The sequence below is a fragment of the Rhinatrema bivittatum genome, chromosome 2 (assembly GCF_901001135.1).
Source record: "Rhinatrema bivittatum chromosome 2, aRhiBiv1.1, whole genome shotgun sequence".
NCBI lineage: Eukaryota > Metazoa > Chordata > Amphibia > Gymnophiona > Rhinatrematidae > Rhinatrema > Rhinatrema bivittatum.
The window spans coordinates 103,963,064-103,985,028 of record NC_042616.1 but is presented as its reverse complement, the minus strand read 5'-3'; the positions used below and the strand labels follow the sequence as shown (position 1 = coordinate 103,985,028).

The following is a 21,965-nucleotide window of genomic DNA, read 5'->3' as shown; positions in this document are numbered from 1 at the left end:
CATTCTCTCCTGACTCCTAAAAGAATAACCTGTTAGAGTTTAACCATGATGGCATGAAGAAGGCTGCTGTTCAGAAAGCTATAAAGGTAAAGTAATCTGTTTCCCCCTCTAAGGTTCCTTAACCTTCTTGATGCCCACAGTTTTTTTTATCCATCTTTGGTCAAGTATGAATCTTTTACATGTACATCTTGATTCCTGGTGTCAAGTACTTTAATGGCATGAGGTGTTGTGATTGATTAAAGTCACTTGAAAGTATTGTCAGAGGAAGTTTTGCTAGGTTTCGAGCCTTGCAAACTCTTGTTAATTGGAGGACTGATATTGTAGGCTGAAGTGATTTAAGCTAAAATGTTGAAGCTCCAAATAGTACTGAGAGATGGCCAAAATATTTGTTGCTTCTAAAATGAGTTTTGAGACTGCCCTAATTTATAGCTAATAAGCTTGCTCATAACATGTTAATGTTTAAGGTTTTTGTACCCCGGTTCCTTGTAAACCGACATGATATGATTGTATCATGAATGCCGGTATAAAAAAGCACTAAATAATAATAATAACATAACTAGACAGTTGTTAAATGAAGTGAAACTTGATTGCTGCTTTATATTGTAGGGTTCTAGTAGCCATATTGGTCGTGGAGGCACCTGGAGTCTTTGTAGGTTGTAATGAGTAATATAAGGTATCCCAGCCAAAAGAGAGAGACCCTGATTTGACAGATCTAACTTTACCTCAGCAGTACATCTAAAGGCGTGGCTGTAACATCATGGCCAGTCAAATGCACCAAAGCCCAGGAGGCTGGGCTGCTTTGTGCAGAAGTCTTAATAAGAAGACTGATTTAAAGGTATGATCCTAATTTCACCATGGTGAAGAAGTATTGTGACCTTAAATATTACCACTGGGTTTCACCTAATAAAAGTCATATCTTTGCATTTTATCAGCTGTGATGATACTGAATGTGGCTAATATCAAGTACTTCTGAAACTGCAGAGATGATAGCCTGGGTCACATTCCTGCCTACATGGGCTGGTTACCCTTCAGATCTCATTCACCGGTTCCTCGGTGAAGACTGACGTGGACCTGCACCTGCATTATGCCTATCTATGTTACATGCTTGTGCAGTACATCTGAGACACGGGTGATATGCGGTTGTAAATTCCCATCTGAGAGAACAAAAACTTTGATAAAATATAGCAATACAGGCATGGTTTAATTCTTGATCCTGTTTCTGAATTAAAATGTGTCTTAGATCTAACTAGGCTCCTTTTCCCTTGAAAGATAAGAGACCCAGCAGTTTTGCAGGAACCACAATATATTTACAATATGGGTTTTTTATTCGGTTCTTCACAGTTCCCTTTCTTTCCACTGACCAAATATAGAAAAATCCAATGAGAGAGGAAAAATAAAGATAGAGAATTTGTGGCAAGGATCAACCCAGGGACTCTGTGACAGTGTGGATGCGATTACCAAGACTGGTTTCTGCGAGGTGCTGAGGATGGTGGAGTGAGAGGCAGCCTGTGCCATCATACAATGGTGAAACCTAATGGCTAGTCCTGGAGTACACAAATAACCAGGTTTCAGAAGGTGCTGTGGTCTGTGGATCCTGCCCAATTACTGTTGCTGCAATGGCTGGGCTAGAAGAAAGGGGAGGATTGAAGACCTTAGATAGTTGCGAAGGAAGGCTCATAGTGCCGAATCCCAATAGAGACCAGTTCTGATTGAGCTGGAAGCTCGAAGAAGCAGGCGGGTACCTCTGGGGGGAAAAAAAAAATATTGTGTTATGATTTGTCTTACATTCTTTTTCTGCCTCAGTAAAATACTGTTGGGCTTCCTTTTTAATTGTGCAGTATACATAGTTTACTTTCCCAGCCTGTGTTTTCTTACAATGACAACTATTAACCCTTGCATATTAATCGCACATCCAGATGCTTGTAGCTGAGGTCTTTAGGGCAACCTAAACATAATGGACTTTCATGACTTGCCATCCTAGGAGTTGCTGCTTCTATTGGGAGGGTAAGGGTTAGATGTCTCTGCCCAGTCTGTAAGATGAAGTAAGGAAGAATGTCTAGGGCAAATGCAAGCCCTGAAACTAGTGCTGGTGAATATTTGGTAATATATCCATGCTGGGCCTGAAAATCCTCAGCCTGTTGTGACTTATCGCTTTTTGTAACCACATAGAAACATGATGACAGAAAAAGACCCTATGGCCCAACCAGTCTGCCCATCCATCCAATTAATTCAGCATTATAATTCTCAATCCTTCCTTAGAGATCCCCTGTATTTATCCCATGCTTTCTTGAATTCAGAAAGAATGGGGCAGTGACCTGGTAATAGAGGAACGCAGATACCCATAAAAGATCCTTTCAGTTGGTGCATTTCTCTGAAGCAGCAAGACTGCACGTTATTTAAAGATATCACTAACAATACGATTGCTTGTTTCTTTGATTTTCAGCAGTCGGGGAAAAAAGTAGGCAACAGCCCGAATCCATTCATCCAACTGTCAGTAGGACGTGTGGTGCAAGAAAGCAAGGTAAGCCCCTATTGTAGGGTGTGCCGATCGGATCTATGGGGCACTCTGACCATTTCCAATGAGATATTTATGGCCTTGATGGCACAAGTTTTATGAACCAGTTCCAAAATATTTCAGATAATTGTCAGAGTATTTATTGGAAAATCAGTTCTCTGCTGCCCTTATATTTATATACAAAATGAAGTTTCATTGAAACACTGAAGATGTTGGCAGAAAAAGACACTTGGTTCTTCCCATCTGCCCATTTGTGCCGTCCTACTGTGCTGCCACAGGTCTTATTCAGTCTATGGTTTTCTCTTAACCTCTGCCACTAAGGTCCTTTTCTGTTTATCCCATGCATGCTTGAATTCTGCCACTGTTTTGGCTCTTCTAAAAGTCTGTCCAGGTGTCCAACACCTATTGCAGACTAAAATAAGAACATAAGTGCCAAGCTGAGTCAGATCAAGGTCCATCAAGCCCAGCATTTTGTCTTCGATAATGGCCAGTCGGGGGTCACAAGCACCTCGAAGATTCCCAATAGTTGATCTATTTCTTGTATCTCACTCCAAGGGATAAGTGCTGACTTTCCCAAGTCTAACTGGCTAATAAGTTTATGGACTTTTCCTTCAGGAACTTGTCCAGCCCTCTTTTGAACCCCCCACTATGTTAGTTGCCTTGACCACATCCTCTGGTTTCAATCATACTTAAAAAAAACAGATATCAACAAGTTTTCATAAACCAAGCAAGTTCTCTTCCTTTTCCTCTAAATACAGGTGTCCCACAAGGATCTGGCCTATCAGCGGCATTATTCGATATATCTCTCACACCCATCTGTCAAATACTATCTACTCTAGGAGTTACATACCATATTTACGCTGATGATATTCAATTCTGTTTCCCAACCAAGCACAACTGGAACACTAACTACACTGAAATTTCTCGAACTTTCCTTATCTACTGTTAAAAAATGGCTATTGCATAACAAACTCAGGTTAAATATATCAAAAACCGAAATTATTTTAGGAAACCCACAATTTGACAACTTTCCAAAATGTATTCTTATAGATAACACAACTATCAATATCGCTAAACAGGTCCGTAATCTCGGAATTATACTAGACCCAAAGTTAGATCTAACCACACATATTAAATCCCTACTTAAATCGGCCTTTTACAAACTTCGACTTCTCAAACACATTAAATCTCTACTCGATTCTACTCATTTCTTTGATCCTTACTGGCTTGGCTTATTGCAACTCTTTATATCTAGGTTTACCTCAATCTACCTCCCGTCCATTTCAACTTCTACAGAATGCTGCAGCATAGCTCCTCTCCATATCTCCAGTACCTCTTTATACAAGCCTTCCCAGAATTATGCGCTTCATGACGTATACATTGCTTAATTTTTACTTGTCTTGATCTTTTATGTTAAGTCATTTTAAGTCTTTTGAATTTTTGAATTTATTTTTGTTTTTTGTTAGATATTTAAGATTGAATTATGTATGTTTTTTGCCTGTTAACCCGCCCTGAACTTTGGAGGGTGCGAAAAATAAATACCTTTTAAAATAAATAAAATAAATAAATAACAGAATCCGTAGCGTGATTGTGCACCAAAAGAAAAAATACTTCCTACAATTTGTTTTAAATCTGCCAGTTGCTAGCTTCATGGAGTGTCCCCCAATCCTAGTGTTGTTTGAAAAGGTAAATAACTGTTCCCTATTTATCTGTTCCACCCCACTGATGATTTTACAAATCTCAATCAGGCATCTCTTTTCCAAACTAAAGAGCCCTAATCTGTTTAGCCTTTCTCCATAAGGGAGCTTTTCCATCTCCTTTATCTTTTTTTATTGCCCTTCTCTGTACCTTTTCCGTGTTCCACTATGTCTGTCTTGACATTGAGCGATCAGAACTGATCACAGTATTGCAGGTGCGGTCTCATTATGGGATCCATACAAGGGCATCATGATATTTTCTGGTTTGTTCTCTGTTCCTTTCCAAATAACTCCTAACATTTCTATTTGCCTTTTTGACCGCCGCCATACGCAGAGTTGAAGATTTCAAGGTGCTGTCTATAAGGACTCCAAGGGCCTTTTCCTGGGTGGTGAACCCAGCATCATGTACCTGTAGTTGGGATTATTTTTCCCTACGTGCATTAATTTGCACTTGACAGCATTCAATTGTTCCTGCCATTTAGAAGCCCAGCCGCCTAGTCTCGCAAGGCCCTTCTGCGGTTCTTCACAATCCGCTACCATTTGTTTTTACTTTATATTTATTTACTTTCAAAATATTTCACAAGACCAAACCTGATGCAAGAAATAGTCAAGATATCTAGAAGCAAATCTTATAAAGAGAACACAATGATGAGAAAAAGTCAAGAAATCTCCACCCTGAGGCCCACAAAAATCACAAGGAAGGGAGGAGTAAAATAAATTGAAGGAGAACAGAAAAAGAAAAGGCATTAGTGAAAGCAAAGGGCAACATAATAAGCTCTCAGCCTTTCCCATCACCTCCAGCAAAACCACTACTAAGTTTCTCCTTATCTAAAAAGGATCACAGTTGTGCAGGATCAAAAGAGACCTAATTAACCTGAGCAAAGGAAACCAAACATTTTACAGGGGCAATGAAACAGGAACGAAGCCTCAGGTTTAGCACCATACGTTCCAATCCCCCACTCTTACTTGTCAGACTTCTGGCATTTGCATACTGGACATATTAAATCAGTTTTATTTGTATTTCTGTTTTTATATGTACCCACAACCTGTTAATTATCAGATGATCCAGGCAATTTTGGGTCATTTTTATCTGTGTGCTCTGTATATAAGTACAGTTGGGATTTTTCAGCATTTACAACTACAGGTCTATCGGGACATTCTAACTTACTTGGTTACTAGTATCATTTGAAGATATCTCCCTCCGAGCCATGCGCTGCTGTCAGCTTTCCCTTAAGTTCTAGTTTAAGAGCTGCTCTATCTCCTTTTTAAACATTAGCACCAGCAGCCCGCTTCCACTCTGGTTAAGGTAGAGCCCATCCCATTAGAATAGGCTTCCCCTTTCCCCAGAATGTTCCTCAGTTCCTTACAAGCATAAAACCCTCTTCCCTGCACCATCATCTTTCTCAGGAAAAGCTTATCGCAGAGGGGCCAGACTATAAAGGTGCATGACAGACGCATGCATCCACCCGAGTTTTGTCAGAGAGAGACTGCTAGGTGAGAGTGGGCAGGGGTGCTGTGCCAGTAGTATGTTGGTGGTAAAATTTAGAGTTTAGTCAGAATGCTGCTTGAGAAGTCTGTGTCTGTTCTATCAATTTGTCAAGTCATGAAAAGCTCTCTTCATGACCTTTATTGTCCTCATCCTTAAAGTGCATGCTGTGTGCCCATAAAAGCCCTAATGTGTACATTATAAAAAAAAAAATAATAATAATAAACTATTCATTATAACCGTTGTAAATGATTGCCCTTTACAGCTATGGCTATTATAAATGTTATTAAGAGTCGCCACAGAGCCCTGAGCAGTTCAAAGCCAGCCACGGCAGATCCCGGAGCTCTCTGCAGCCTAACCAGAGCTACAGGAACGTTAGGCCGATTGGCAATGGCGCCGCAGTCTGTGACTTCTCCTGGGCAGCACTGGGGACATGTCACCATATATTTCTCTGCGCAATCCTAGGGGGTGAAAAGGAAGACACAGAGTCCAAAGCATTATAATAATTAGCCTTGTCAGTATACTTGATGCTTTATATGATCACATGTTTACAGCCCTGCGTAACTAGGAGCTTACTGTCTAAGGCAAGGTGACCTTGAATGATGATCAGTCTGCTGATTCCTCAGGTTAGTTTGGAAAGCTAAAGACCCTACTTTATATATAAAGGGGCCTATCTTTGAGTGGTACCTGCTTCAGACTGAATGGTCTTTAGCTTTCTCAGGCTGTGCTTCTAAGATGTTATTTTACGGAGCAGCCACTGATGTGTTCAACTGAAAATCAATTCAGCACCTGCAGCTTAAACAGAAACGGAATGAATTTTATGTTTTCTTTGTGCAGATTAAATATAAGACCATCGAACCTATATGGGAAGAGAACTTCACTTTCTACATTCACAATCCCAAAAGACAGACATTAGAGCTGGAGGTATTTGTTTTTCTGCTGTTCTTCATTTGTAGTGCTTGCCAGTACCTCGCTGTCATTTGTAGTGCTTGCCAGTACCTCGCTGTCATTTCATGTAGCAGCACTGCCACCCTGTGGACAAACCTAAACTGACTTGGAAAGGTTTTGTGGAGAAATATGGAGGGTCTCTGTTAGACCAGCTCCAGGTTTAATATGACTCCATAGCGCTAAGTCAGATGACGAATCGTGGGGCCATCATATAGTTCTGCTGCTACAGTGCTAGTGACACTCAGCAGCATGAAAGAAAGCATGAGCATGTTCTTTCTTTATTCCCTACCTCCTGTTATGGTCCTGTTCTGTATCTGCCAGTCATTGCAGATATCCAGAATTTTATTTATTTATTTTTTTTAAATAGAGATCCTAACCCTACAGAAAGAAGACAGGAAAATGTGCAGTGCTGCTGTAATTGGTTATCTAGTGCTCTCAGCAGCAGACATGTTCATTACCTCTTTTAGGAATAAGAAAATTATAGTGACATTTAATTTGGATGTATTTTTAAAGACTGTGCAGTTAAGTACCCAGCCCGGCAAGGTGTTAAACTGTGTCACAACAGTGCCTGTTTTCACGAACATAAGCAGAATTGTAATTGGTATAAAAACAGACCTGAGCTGGTCAGCTCAGTGGCAGTGCTGTGTGTCTGCAATACATCCCTGAGTCGGGCCTTCTACTCTCTGGGCTGACTGGGGCTGAGGTTGCTGCAGAGTCTGTGTTCGCACACCCCGGGGAGGAGGTGGCTAGACCCAGGCCTGTGATTTCATGGTTCTGGAAGGAGCCCCAACAGATGGCTCTTGGCCCAGGAACGACTCTTCAATGAGCAGACTCAGTATGTTAGGGAGGGAGTGTGTGTGGGGGGGTCAGAAAATAAAATTAGGGAAATAATCCCTGGGTAGTTGTGAATGAAGGCTCAGAGCACCAGATCCCAGCCCTGAAAGCCCAAAAATAGCAGAAGAAATTCTGCTAAATCAGAGGGAGAAAAAAACCCCCCAGAACCAAGCAATGTCTTCAAACGGAGTGGCAACTGGGACCAGAGCCCTTTGTCAATCTAAGCCAAGGTTCCAGTGTGGCAGAACCTGTCATTAGCTGGCTTATAATAGCACAGTCATTTTCTATCTGTTGTAAGTGGTATGATTGCCAGGAACAATACAGAGGCAGCATTCCCAGCCCCTGGAGGAGAGAACCTTTGCATAATAGCAGCACCTGCAGGCTGGCTGAAGCACATGTTAGACCAGGTTCTCGAGCCTGCCATGCCCCGCATCTCTCTGGCACAGGCCTGGTGCTGGGATGTCTGCACTAGATCGGGGGAAAGGGAGGAAGAGTCAATAGGTATTTAAAAAGATATAGCTATATACATTTGTGTGTATAAGTGTGCAGAGAGAGCAAGAGGGATGTAGATGCAAACTGAAGCATCAGAGACTCCGAATCAACTGGCATAAGATGATGGCTAATTCTCTTGATTCAGTTTGCATATTTTTTTCTCCTGCATACTGGCCGTAAACAAATATGAGCAGTTTTGACATTTTCATTTTACCAACCAGTTATTGTTCTACAGAAGAGAGAAGTCATCTGCTCTAAACCATAACTATGGCCCTGAACAGGCAGAGCATGAGGAAGCCCCTATATTCCTCAGCCACTTCAAAGCACTATAGGTGCACTTGTAACATTTTTTTTTCTTTCCTCTCTTCATCATCTCCTGAAGTTGAAATGTCCTTGGTCTCTGCAGGTGAAGAATGATTCTCAGCAGACCTCTATGGGCCATCTCAGCCTTCCTCTCAGTCAGCTGCTGGCCAGTGAAGAACTGACTCTGAATCAGCGCTTCCAGCTTACGAACTCGGGGCCAAACAGCACAGTAAAGATGAAGATTGCACTCAGGGTATTTTATGGTCTCTCTCGTCTCCGTTTTTTTTAGTTTTCAAAATGAAACACTACACTGGACCGAGATTGGCACAGCTTGAGAGCCCCCAGCTTTCTGCACAAGTGAGCTATGCACTCACCCCAATCATATGGCGAGGGGTTTAGTTTTCAGAGGGAACAGTCCTCCTAACTAGGCAATTAGGAGGCCAGGGAATTCCCCTCCCCTCCCTCCACAACAGCTGTAGTTAAGTGCCCCAAAATGAGTGAACCCCTCCCCTAGGTTTGAGGTTTGCTTGGGGAAAGGAGGTTAGGCACCTGATGCTGATTTTCTGTGCCGTGTCCAACTTGGGCGCTGTGCAGCTGCTCAGATTTTGGGTGGCTCAATTTACCCTCATTTTCAGCTACAAATCTAGCCACATAAGTCCAACTGGAAATGAGCTTAGTTTAGTCCCCCACTATGATTGAAACACCTAATATGCTGCTCGGCTGCAGGATTAAAATATGCCCCTTAGAGTCTATTCTGTGAAATTTGTGCTAAAATCCTGCACAAAAGTAAATCTCCACAGGCTGGCGCAGAAGAATTCCCCAGAGCCTGGCCTCCATTTCTATTCTGCAGCATTAGCATAAATGCTGTGAGCCAAGTGTCTTGGAATATTCAACTATACATGCAGCATGCAAATTTGTAATATAAAAGCCAGAAAGATTCGTTATTGTTTTTCCAAATTCCCATAGGCTACACCCCAAAAAGGATTAGTTGCAAAATATAATATAATAATTTCAGAGGGTAATTTTATAATATTGCAAGTAATTCGTGCAGCAACCGCATGCATAAGTTCCACCAGTTTTCAAGGTGAACATCTATATGCGAGTTTGCCTCAGATATTATGCAAAATGACATGCGCAGACTCTGCTGCACACAGTTACACCTGCTCCTTTGCAGGGTGTAACTTGAGCTTGTGAAATATACACGCAGAGCTTTTTAAAATCCAACATATACATGTAAATCCAAGCTCTACCCCAGAAAGTCTCTCTCTTTGTGCACATAAAGGCATGCGCAAAATCATATTCTATGCTCACAAATCCTGGACAATTTTAGAACAAGCTGTTTAGATACGCACTCCCATGTTTTATGCACATCAATGGTCTTGAAAATCTCCCCCCCCCCCCCCCCCCCCCCCCCGAGCCCTTAGTGGTGTGCCCCGCGTTCCTGGTCATCCTGCAGCCTGCAGTGATTCCTGTCCAAGATCTTGTGACACAGGACACTGCAGCCTGTGATACCATCTTACCTTTTCCTCCCAGGTGCGCTGCCCTTTTTTGTTTGCCATTGATTTTACCTGTAACCAAACTTTATGATCCATAGCTTCAAGCCATGGAAACTCAAACTCTGTATTATAATGTACTTTATTCATTTAAAGTAGGATCTCTTTCAATAGGAGTCGGTGCAGAATTTTCACAGGTTGAAAAACTGGAAGAGCTGCAAAAGATGCTGCTGATAAACTCTGAATGTTTTCACTGCTCTTTTAACATTTTGATTTTGTGTTGCCTTTTTTTTTTTTTTTTAAATTTATTTCTCTCTAGGTACTTTCTAGTGAAAAACCAGCGAGGTCTCCAGTTGCACGTTTCTCTTCCCAAGTCAAGAGGTCTTCTGTTCACAAAGCTCAGCAGCCTGTCTCTCCGCCCCAGGGCCCTGGCTCTGCCACCAGTGAGGCCAGCAGACCTCCGCAACCTGCCCCATCCACTGAGATTCATAAAACAGACAAGGAGATCGAGCAAAGCAGTCCTCCAAATGCCAGTCCTAAGCATCTCTCTGATCTCAACAAGAGCTCCTCCAGCCTGGCAGGCTCTGCCTTCAGCCATTCTCCCACCCACCTCTCGGTGAAAGAGCCCACCCCAAGCATCGCTTCTGATGTATCACTTCCCATGGCCACTCAGGAGCTTCGGCAGAGACTGCGGCAGCTCCAAAAGTATGGTCTCTCATAGCTGCTGGTTACTGTTTATAAAAGCTCTGCAAGTTTGTGAGAAACAGCATCTCGTTGTTAAAATATAATGCGTATTATGCACTGGTAGTTGGCTGCTGGTTTCAGTCACTGGAAAAACATTTTTGATAAATATAAAACAGCAGTCAGTGAGAGGTAAACAGTTGATTTTGCAGAATTAGTGGGAGGAAAGAAAAAAAAAACTGCTAAGGTTTCTATGCTGAGGAAGGGAGAATCTGAGGGTCAGGGGAAGGGAGTTGGACATCTCCATGCTGTGGCACGGAGAAAGTAAGCCTCGAGTGAACGGTAATCATTACTGTTTTGAAGGAGCAGGGGAAGACTTGTTTGAAATCGTTACATTTGCATGAAAGCTGAACTACCTACTCTCGCATCCCTGAGATGCTCTGCAGAATCAGGTTGAGGTACATGGGGACAGGCATTGCGGGGAAGGCTGCACTGCCACTGTTTGTGCTGGACTAGTTCCTTGTGCATAAAGAATGTTTATCTGCCAACTTTCAAACTCTGCCAAAGTTATTTTACCCCTTCCCTCCTTTTTCTTATAGGAAATTCATAAGACTTGAACATGGGTGGCTATTCTAAATTATGGGGCTGCCTGCAGAAGTGTTTTTCTAGGACTCTCCTTAGCTAGTGCTGTGCCCCGGCTTCAAATTCTGGGCATTTTCTTCCCTTACATTCCAGTAGTATCAATTTGGCGAAAATATTTTGGCTCTGAACACTGACCAAAACAAAACTGTAATAGGCCAGCAAGATCCTTATAGTGGTCTCGTGAACCTGTGGCTTACATTAATTTACTTCTGAAAGCACAGATGAAGAACGGTTTTCTTTCATCATAATGGTAGTAAAGGCCATTGTGGCTTGTTTAGCTGATTCACTAACAGGCCGATACAGTAAAGTCCGCAGGAGAGCGGGCAAATGCCCACTCACCGGTTTGCATGATTCTGTATTTAAATTAGGCCCAGCGGTAAAAACGGGCAAAAGGAGGCGCTAGGGACACTAGCACGTCCCTAGCGCCTCTTTTTGACCCGGAGCGACGGCTGTCAGCAGGTTTGACGGCCGATGCTCAATTTTGCCGGCGTCGGTTCTCGAGCCCGCTGACAGCCACGGGTTCGGAAACCGCTGGCAAATTTGAGCGTCCGGTTTTCAACCCGACAGCTGTGGGCTGAATTAAAAATTTTTTTTTTTTAACTTTTTCTTCCCTGTACGTACCAGGATCAGTCCAGACTGTGGGTTATGTCCTCCGTCCAGCAGATGGAGTCAGAACAAAAACTCGGGGGGAGGTCCTATATAACCTCACCTCCCTTGCCTCAATCCTCAGTATCTTCTGACTCCAGCAGATGTGAGCAGGGGACTGGCAGTCCCCAGCACAGGAGCTTAGGTTTTCTAGGCCTCTTGGGTCTGTTCTCTGAGGGATCAAGTGAAAAAAAAAAAAAAGAAACAACAAAGTGGATTGTTTTGCTAGGGCAGGAAGGGCTTGCTGACAGGTCTGCTCCCTTCTCCTGCCTTCTTTCCCTCTTTCCTTCTCCTTTGCCTTCAGGTATTGGGGTGTGTGTTTGTTTTCAGCTTATTTTCTTCTAGCTGTACTCACCGTTGCTGAGGGCCACGCCGGATCGCTGGGGTGCACGTTAGTGGGGCTAACCTCTCCCCCCCCCTCCTCCTCGCCGCTGCTGACCCGCGACCCCGCGACGTGCCAGTCCCCGGGGCCACCAGCCACTGGGAGGTCCGATTCCCCGGCGGCTCCCTCGGGTCAGTGGGGGGGGGGGGTGATCTGCAAGCGCGCGCATTGGCCCGTCGAACGCCGAGTTTTTCACCGCGCCTGTCTGATTCCTCTCCCCCCCCCATCCCCACAAGATCATTCAGTTCCACCAGGAACTGGTACCAGAATCAGCGCCGGTCTCGGACTACAAGGCAGCAGCAGACACTCTGGGCTCCGCCATCTCATTCGCATACCTGGAACCGGTCCTTTCGAGGGCGCAGGCCCAGCAAGGAGGGCCAGGGTCCGGGCACCTCCTCTAAATCAACTCAATGATCCCAGGCCGACCCACGAGCCGACTCCTCGGGTAGGGGGAAGGATTGCTCTCTTCTACGGAGAGTGGCTCCGATTCAGGTCGGATCAGTGGGTCCTGGATATTCTAAAACACGGCTACGTATTGGATTTTGTCCACGCGCCCAGGGACAGGTTTCTGTTCTCCCCATGCGGGTCTCTTCTCAAGCGAAGGGCCATTCGTCAGACTCTCGATCGCCTACTCTCATTGGGGGGCAATAGTGCTGGTTTCCGCCTCCGAGCTGGGTTGAAGACATTATTCCATCTATTTCGTGGTGCCCAAAGAGGAAGGCACTTTCCAGCCCATCCTGGATCTCAAGACCATCAACAGGTCCCTCTGGGTCCCGCGTTTTTGCATGGAAACCCTCCGCTCGCTGCTGGCTGCGGTCCATCAAGGGGAATTCCTCGCTTCTCTGGATCTCACGGAGGCGTACCTTCATATCCCGATCCATCGGGATTGTCAACGCTATCTTCGCTTCAAGATCCTGGGGCAACATTTTCAATTCCGCGCCCTTCCCTTTGGCTTGGCAACGGCTCCACGCGTCATTATGAAGATCATGGTAGTAGTGGCGGCGGCGGCACTACGCCGGGAAGGGATCCTGGTGCACCCTTACCTGGACGACTGGCTCATTCGGACGAAATCTCTGACCCAGGGTCTTCAGGCCGTGGACCAGGTGGTACAACTGCTTCGGTCTCTGGGTTAGATTATCAACTATGGCAAGAGCAACCTTACTCCATCCCAGTCTTTGAACTTTCTGGGCGCGCGCTTTGACACAAAGGAGGGCAAGGTGTTCTTGCGGCCAGAGCGGGCGCAAGCGCTGCACGTGCAGATCCTTCACTTCACGGCGCTCCCGACCCCCACAGCGTGAGATTATCTACAGGTTCTGGGAACCATGGCTTTCACTATCGACCTGGTCCCGTGGGCCTTTGCGCACCTGCGTCCCCTCCAGAAGGCATTGCTGTCCCGGTGGAAGCCAGTATCGCGGGATGTCCAGGCGGTACTCCCGATCCCGACACCAGCCCGCCTCAGCCTCCGCTGGTAGCTGAATCCTCAACACATGGCCCAGGGGGTGTCCCTGGAGGTTCCGGACTGGGTGGTAGTCACCACAGTGGCCCATCAACCACTTGGAGACCAGAGCGGTTCGCTTAGCTTTGAAGGGCTTCCTTCCCCTGGTTCGTCATCGGGCGGTCAGTATCCTCTCTGACAACGCGACCACGGTGTCGTACATCAATCGTCTCGTGGGAGGCAGACAAGCTGATGCAGTGAGCAGAACTCCATTTACTCCGCCTGGCAGCCTCCCACATTGCAGGCGTGGACAGTGTACAGGCAGACTTCCTCAGCCATCAGCACCTAGACCCCGGAAAGTGGGAGCTCTCGGAGGAAGCAATGCGTCTGATTGTACGACATTGGGGGATTCCCCACATGGATCTCATGGCCACTGCGGACAATACAAAGGCGCCTCGCTTCTTCAGCCGCAGAAGAGAGCATGGCACGGAAGGGGTCGATGCCCTGGTTCTCCCGTGGCCCAGGCAGATCCTGTTGTATGGCCTCTGGTGGGGAAGGTGATTCGGCGGATAGAGAGCCATCAGGGCCCGGTAATTCTGGTGGTGCCAGAGTGGCCCCACCGGCCGTGGTTCACGGACCTTCTCAACCTGGCAGAGGAGGGGCCGGTACGTCTCAGTCATCTCCCGTGTCATCTTCGTCAAGGTCCCATATTTTTCGAGGAGGCAGATCGCTTCAGTCTTGCGGCTTGGCTTTTGAGAGGAGTAAGCTAAGGCTTCGTGGCTATCCGGAGCCGGTGATTTCGACTCTTTTGCGGGCACGTAAAACGTCCACCTCCTTTACTTACGTGAGGGTGTGGAAGGTCTTTGAGACATGGTGCAGTTCACATACCATTTATCCGTCGCACGCCTCGTCGGCACAGATTCTCTCGTTCCTGCAGGATGGTCTGGATTTGGGCCTCGCATATAACTCCATCAGGGTCCAGGTGGCGGCTTTGGGAGCCTTCCTTCACAGTGGGAAAGACTTATTACTCTCATCCCATCCGGATATTCTGTGTTTCCTCAAGGGGGTAAAGCACTTGAAGCCACCATCTAGGCCACCTTGTCCTTCTTGGAGTCTCAACCTGGTACTCCGCGTTCTCAGTGGCCCACCATTCGAGCCTCTTCGAACTGCCACCCTCAAGGATCTCATCTTCAAGACTATTTTTCTGGTAGCGATCAGCTCGGCGCGTCGCATTTCCGAACTTCAAGCATTGTCCTGCCGTGAGCCATACCTCCGCTTCACTGAGAAGGGGGTTTCCTTGCGCACAGTACCCTCTTTCCTACCTAAGGTAGTCTCGGCCTTTCACCTCAACCAGTCGGTTGAATTGCCTTCCTTTTCCTCATTGGACTCCAGAGATCTTCGCAAGCTAGATGTCAAGCGATGTCTGATGCAATATTTGACGGTCACTAATGATTTTCGGCTTTTGGATCATTTGTTTGTCCTCTGGTCGGACCTAAGAAGGGTCGTATGGCCTCCAAGGCCACTATCGCCCGTTGGCTGAAGGGGGCAATCGCCTCCGCATATCTCGGTGCCAGACGGCACCCGCCGCTGGGAGTTAAGGCACACACCCTTCGTTCTCAAGCTACGTCCTGGGTGGAGAGTACGTCTGTTTCCTCACAGGAAATCTGCAGGGCGGCCATATGGAAGTCACTCCATACCTTTTCGAGACACTACCGTCTGGATGTGCGGGCTCCAGTTTTTGGGTCCTTCGGGGATAGAGTCATTCGAGCAGGGCTGTCTACGGCCCACCCATAGTAGGGAAGCTTTGGTACAACCCACCGTCTAGACTGATCCTGGTACGTACAGGGAAAAGAAAATTATTCCTTACCTGCTAATTTTCGTTCCTGTAGTACCATGGATCAGTCCAGACGCCCTCCCTGTTTGTTTGGGGTTCGCCTCTACTCAACTGTGATTTCTGATTCTCCTATGAGCTCCCTGGGGATCCAGGGTCTGTTTTGTCTCACAGTTCTGTTTGCAAGTTCCCTTTGGGGGTTTTGTTTTCTGCAGTTATGAATTTTTCTAATGTTACATTAAGAACGTTTAGTTCCTTGATCCCTCCGTCTCTTCTCTTCTTGGCTTTGCTAGTCTAGTTACTGAGGATTGAGGCAAGGGAGGTGAGGTTATATAGGCCCTCCCCCCCGAGCTTTTGTTCTGACTCCATCTGCTGGACGGGGGGCATAACCCACCGTCTGGACTGATCCATGGTACTACAGGAACGAAAATTAGCGGGACCTCCGACTTAATATCGCCATGATATTAAGTCGGAGGGTGCACAGAAAAGAAGTTTTTACTGCTTTTCTGAGCACTTTCCCGGTGCCGGAAGAAATTAGCGCCTACCTAATTTCTGAAAGTAAAATGTGCGGCTAGGCTGCACATTTTACTTACTGTATCCCGCGCGCATACCTAATAGGGCCATCAACATGATGGCCCTCTTAGGGCGCTATTAGGTACCGCGGGTTGGACGCGCGTTTTCCTCCCCTTACTGAATAAGGGGTAAGGGAAAACGCGCGTCCAAGAGCAGGCTAACAGTGCGTTCCGTCGGAGCACAATGTACTGTATCGGCCTGTAAATCAGCAGAGGGTATAAATCAAAATAAACAGAGTGAAATGTTTCAAAACATGGTAACACGACCCATTTCCTGCTTTTTTTTTTTCCTCTGACTTGTCCCCTCGTTTCCTTGCACTTTTCTTTGGCAAAGAAGTTATTGAGAGAAGGTAGATTTTCTAAAAGGTTTGGTGTTCCTTATGTGTTTGTTTTATCACTTTTTCCAATCATGACTGCAGCAGCTAGTCCTCCAAAATGAATGTATGGCAATGCTAATTAACCTGGTCCATGAGGTTAATTAGTTTCACAAGACCAAGCAAAAAACTCTTGCTGGAATAATTAGCAGGCCGATACAGTAAAGTGCGGCCGCGGTTACCCTGCTTCTAACCCGCTTTCTACTCACAGTTTGGCCGCGTTAGCCCAACCCGTGATTCACTATCCCTTTTTACCCATCCTTACCGCTTCTTTAAATCAACGGGTACCCCTTTCCACCCGCGGCATGTATATCAGATGTAAACGATCGGATTAGCTATTCCCCCCCATTCAGTAACACGCGTCCCGACTATCTCCTTTTTAACCTGCAGTTTAGCCGCGTGTTTAACCTGCTAATTTACCGCCTACCCCTACCCCTGTGTTAGAGGCAGGGGGTAAGGGTAGATGGCAAACTTTCCCCCAAAAGAAAACCTGAAAACCTAAAATCCCCTCCTCCCGAAGCGACTGGACATGTAAAATATGTGAATAAGTGTAACCAACTTACTTTTTGTTTCTTTTTCAGCCCTTTCAGCTTTCTCTGCTGTCCTCCGGAGGGGGCAGCCGGCGGGGGCGGCGAAAGCGGCTTCCAGCGGCCCCCGCCGGCGAAGACAGACGAACGCACGCCTGTAGTGCACAGGCGCTCAAGCCAATGAAAGCACATGGACGGGCGTGCGTGACGTCATGCGCTTCGCTGGCTAGAGCGCCCAAATTGACGGGCGCTCAAGCCAATGAAAGCACATAAACGCGCGCGCGTGACGTCACGGCGTACGTCACGCGCGCCCGTCCATGTGCTTTCATTGGCTTGAGCGCCCGTGCACTACGGGCGTGCGTTCATCCGTCTTCGCCGGTAGGGGCCGCTGGAATCCGCTTTCGTCGACAGCTGCCCCCTCCGGAGGACGGCAGAGAAGGCTGAAAGGGCTGAAAAAGAAACAAAAAGTAAGTTGGTTACACTTATTCACATATTTTACATGTCGAGTCGTTTCGGGAGGAGGAGATTTTAGGTTTTACATATTTTACATGTCGAGTCGCTTCGGAAGGAGGGGATTTTAGGTTTTTAGGTTTTCTTTGGTTAAAGTTGGGATCCACTTCCTGGTGCCTGTCATTTCAAATGACATTTGAAATGACAGGTACCAGCGCACCCAGGATACTGTATAGGTGCTGTATAAAGCGCCTATACAGTAAAATGGGTTACGCGGGCCTAACGCTTCACGGACGCTTCTTGTACGCGGCTTGCATTTGCATGCGATTTTAATACAGTATTGAGCGGTAGGTGAGTCGGACTGTGCGTGCGGTAAACGCGGGTGTGCCCAGCACTAACGCAGCTCTTCCTACCGCTCCTTACTGTATCGGCCTGTTGGTTTGTTCCCTTAAATTCCTTCCTTAGAGTGATGGCTTTAAGAGCAACGCTATATGTGGCCTTCCTGGCTTTGAGATACTTGGTGGGCTTCCAGGCAGCATAGGTCGAATAACAGGTTTCTGTAACTGCAGTGGAAATGCAGATGGCTAATGCATATGTCTTTTTCCCCCCCACACAGTGGAACGACACTGGGCCAATCCCCATTGGGTCAAATTCAGTTAACAATTCGTCACAGCTCTCATAGAAACAGGCTTATTGTGGTTGTACATTCCTGCAGGTGAGATGATTTTCTTTCTTTGTCTTTTTCTTGGGGGCGGAGGAGAGGATGAAAATCTTTTTGTTAGTGATAGGAGGGAAATCTTTGATCCAGGAGTAGGAGAAAGTGAAATCTCTAGGGTTTAAAGTGTGGTTCCTGTACTGTGAGGGCCATTTTTTTTTCCTCTGAAAGCAAAGAAAAGCAGTTCTAGATGTAACCTGTGTCTTTTCCTAAAACAACCCATTAGAACTTTTTAAAACTCGCCTCAGTTCTGCTGTTTGGGTTCATTTACCACCTGGAGCAGAATCCACCTGAACTGCTAAGTTTTAGTAGTGGAACCATTGACAATTGCAATTAGAAATCACCCTGAAACTAAGCTGACCTTCTTTGCTGCTGATTCCTCATTTTTGCAAAATCCAACTGCTTCTCTAAAACCTTTGGGGGGATGTGATGGAAACTTTTAGTAAAGTGTTGGGCTTTAAAGCTATTTATACCAGATTTGAGATGATGATCATAAACACTGTTGCAAAAGTTAGGGTGCACATGAATAGAAAAGTCCCTTATGTGTGGAGTAAAGATCCTTGGAGGTCTCTAGCAGTGCTTTTCCCAGTTGTTAGGGAACTAGAAACCTCTGCTTGGTAAGAATGAAAGTGATCTTCTTTCATGCTTCTTGGTTAGGCAGAATACCTGTTATTAAAATGAACATCCTCCCTTGAGTTTTTCTTTTTGTAATGTTACCAATAATCTTCCTAGAAAAGCTCTTTAGAGACTATACTAGGAGTGTGTATGCCTTTATCTGGAGGAGAAAGAAGCTTGGCAGTTAAAAATATTCTGGGTACAGAATAAAAGGGGAGGGAGGGCTATTGATACCAGAATTTTGATATTACTGGGCTCCTATAGTGAAGGAAATAATTGATTGGGGGAGAAAGGACAATGAAACGGTGAGTAAAAATGGAATGTGAAGCTGTCACACCTGGAGATTTAGCAGAAATGATTTGAATGCATATAAAATCTTTAATGCCTCTTAATCATCCTTTTTTAAAGTTTAATAAACTTTTATTAAGAACAGACAAGAGAGGTACAATATATCTGTCTGATAGCAATATCCAGTTCTACCATATAAGAGCATAAGATCATAAATTGCCATACTGGGTTTGCCCATTTTCTTTTATTAAATTGCCCATATGTTTGAGGCCTATAAGTTCCGATTTGCTAAAGACCTCTTATTGAGAACCCTGGATAAACTCTAAATTTTCTTTGATAGGCAGAAATAAGAAGTAATATAAAGAGCCTTTATCATCTTTTAGAGATTTCCATGCCAGCACGCTGAACCAAACAAAAGATTTCCCCCTGCTTTTCTCTTGGCGAACTTGTACCTTAGCATGTAATATGAATTTTAAGTTGAGTGGCTGAACCAATTGTTTTTAGTATCTACTACAGAATACCATTTAGTGTCCATCATCCAGTCGTTAACATGTAAGGCCAATCCTCCATTGTTAATATTAATTTATGGAATGTCAGCCTAGGCCTTTTCCCTTTCCAAATGAAACGTGTAAAGGCTTTATTAATCCTGATATTGTTTCCTAGAATTTATTAGCAGAAATATTTGGAGTAAATAATATCCACTTTAGAAGGATAATCATTTTATTCTACCTGTTAAGGATACCACAAGATTTTGTCAGCTTGCCAGAGACTTCTCCATACTTTCTATTAAAGGCCTAATATTTGGTGTATAAACCTTTGTCAAATCTCATGGGATCTTCACGTGTAAAAATACTCAATATATGTCCCAGCCCATTTTATAGGGAAGTTCACCTACCAGGTACCTCCCAATTCCCCACTTAAATCTAGAGCTTCTGACTTGTTCAGGCTAATTTTAAACCCTGAGTTCCTGCTGAAGTCTTGAAACATTTGCATGACACATTGGTGAGACTTCTCTGGATCCTTGAGAAAAAGTAAGATGATATCAGTAAACAAAGTAATTTTAGTTATTATTGCTCCTAAGGGAATGCCTTTCACCTCTTGAAAGATCTCCAACTTTTTTATTAAGGTTTTCATACTAAGAATTAACAGAATTGATGAGAATGGGTCCCTCTCTGCAAGGGGAATTCATTGGACATAGTTTCTTTGGCTAAAACTGCAGCTATTGGGTTTGTATGCAAAGCATTAACACTATCCTAAAATGATCATCCTTGTCCAAATCTTTCCAATGTAAATTTTAAATGTGCCCATTATATTTGATCAAATGCTTTATCTGCATCTACACTGACTAGGCAGTCTCTCATCTTGTATATAAGATGACTCTATTGCAGCTACAATTTTCTGTATACTAACCATAGCATGTCAACTAGGAACAAAGCCCATTTACTCTGGGGAATTTAGCTAAGACATTTCTCTGACTAGCCAGTATTTTAGCATAGATTTGTACATCTTGACGTAACAACGATATTGGATGATATGACACAGGACTCCTTACATCTCTGTGTTTTGGGGAGATGAGAATTGTTATAGCCTTTATTGGAGGACCTTGGGATTTTGCCCACTTTCACTACTTCCTTAAACAGATTACATGAGCACTGAAGCCATCTGGGTCTGGAGTTTTATGTGATTTGAGTTTCCAATTATTGCATAGATTTCTTCTAGGTCCAAAGGGGCATTAAGAATTTACAAATCTTTCTAAGATACTAGGCAAATTTTTATTATCGAAAAAAGTCTTTAAAAAATTCTGGTCATCCTTCTCTCAGGTATATAGATTAAGGTAAAACGTTCTCAGAATGCTACTGATTTTCTTTTAGCCCGAAATAAAGTAGACCCTTCTACTTTGATGTTTAGGATAGACTTGAGTCCTTCAAAGGTACACACTATTCATGTTAGGGATCTGCCTGCCTTATTCCTATATTTATGTAATTTGTGCTTGTAATATATCAGGGATGTTTGGGAAGTTTTGTTGTAGTATAATCAAGGTGGTGTGAACAGTTGCAAAGACCTTTTTCTTGCTGTTTGAAGAGGTGTTTCTTAATTCCCATTTTGCTTTCCGCAGCTTCTTCTGCAGGTCAATTACACTTCTGTTTATGTTTTTCCTCTTCCTGGCAGAATACACAATAATTTCACCCCGGAGTACCACTTTTGTTATCTCCCAGTTTAGAAAAGGATTTGAAACATGAGCACTATTGATCATTGCAAATTCATCCCATTTACTAATTAGGAACTTTAAATTTAGGGTCAGAGGCTAGATATTCTGGAAATTTCCACAGCCTTACAATAGATTCAGAATCCCTAGTAGCCAGCTTCACCTCACACTGGTAAATGATCTGAAATGATTGTTAAACCAATTTCAGCTGAGCTCACCCAAGAAAATAGGTGCTCAGAAACCAGAAGGTAATCTGTTCTAGACTGAGTCAGATGGACTTCAGAACCTGTGTATAATCCCTCTTTGGATGCAAAACTCTCCAGGCATCAGTAAGAGAGAGATGCTTACATATATGAAAGGGATAACTTTGATTCTACTCAATTCACCACCATCCCAGGTGGAAGATCTGACCAAGAGTTGGTCTGCCATACATTTAAAATCTCCTTTTATAATGAATGGATAATGAGTTCTAGAGGTAAGACCATCCACTACCCTGATGAAGAAACTTGAGGAGCATAGAGGTTACATAGATTCGTTTGTCAACAATGACAAATCATCCCTGAAGATCTCTATGTACCTTCCCTGTACAAAATGGCAGATTTGTATGTATTAGAATGGCTACCCCTGCCTATTTCCCCATTGCAGAAGCTGCAAAGCAGTGGCCCAACCCTTCCCTAGTGAGTTTGGCATGTTCAGCTTAGTCAAGATGGGTTTTCTGAGGCATAGCTACCCTAGCCTCAAAACATTTGTGTGTAGTTACTATCAATTTTTCCTCTTAATGGATATGTTAAGGCCAGCTGTGTTCCAGGAAATCTTTTTGACACTGCTCATTTT

General features: G+C 44.6%; 1 protein-coding gene across 4 annotated transcripts in view; it reads left to right on the top strand.

The window, feature by feature from the left end:
- Positions 1–21,965, top strand: part of ESYT2 (extended synaptotagmin 2) — a 310,854-nt gene that overhangs the window by 238,518 nt on the left and 50,371 nt on the right. The window contains exons 14-19 of one of the 4 annotated variants that reach the window (XM_029588510.1): positions 24–86; positions 2,447–2,521; positions 6,536–6,622; positions 8,379–8,528; positions 10,088–10,473; positions 17,924–18,022. In XM_029588510.1, coding sequence (XP_029444370.1) covers positions 24–86; positions 2,447–2,521; positions 6,536–6,622; positions 8,379–8,528; positions 10,088–10,473; positions 17,924–18,022 — 860 coding nt within the window. Of the gene's footprint in view, positions 1–23; positions 87–2,443; positions 2,522–6,535; positions 6,623–8,378; positions 8,529–10,087; positions 10,474–17,923; positions 18,023–21,965 lie in introns of all 4 variants that reach the window. The other 3 variants (XM_029588509.1, XM_029588514.1, XM_029588511.1) reach the window with 3 other exon arrangements.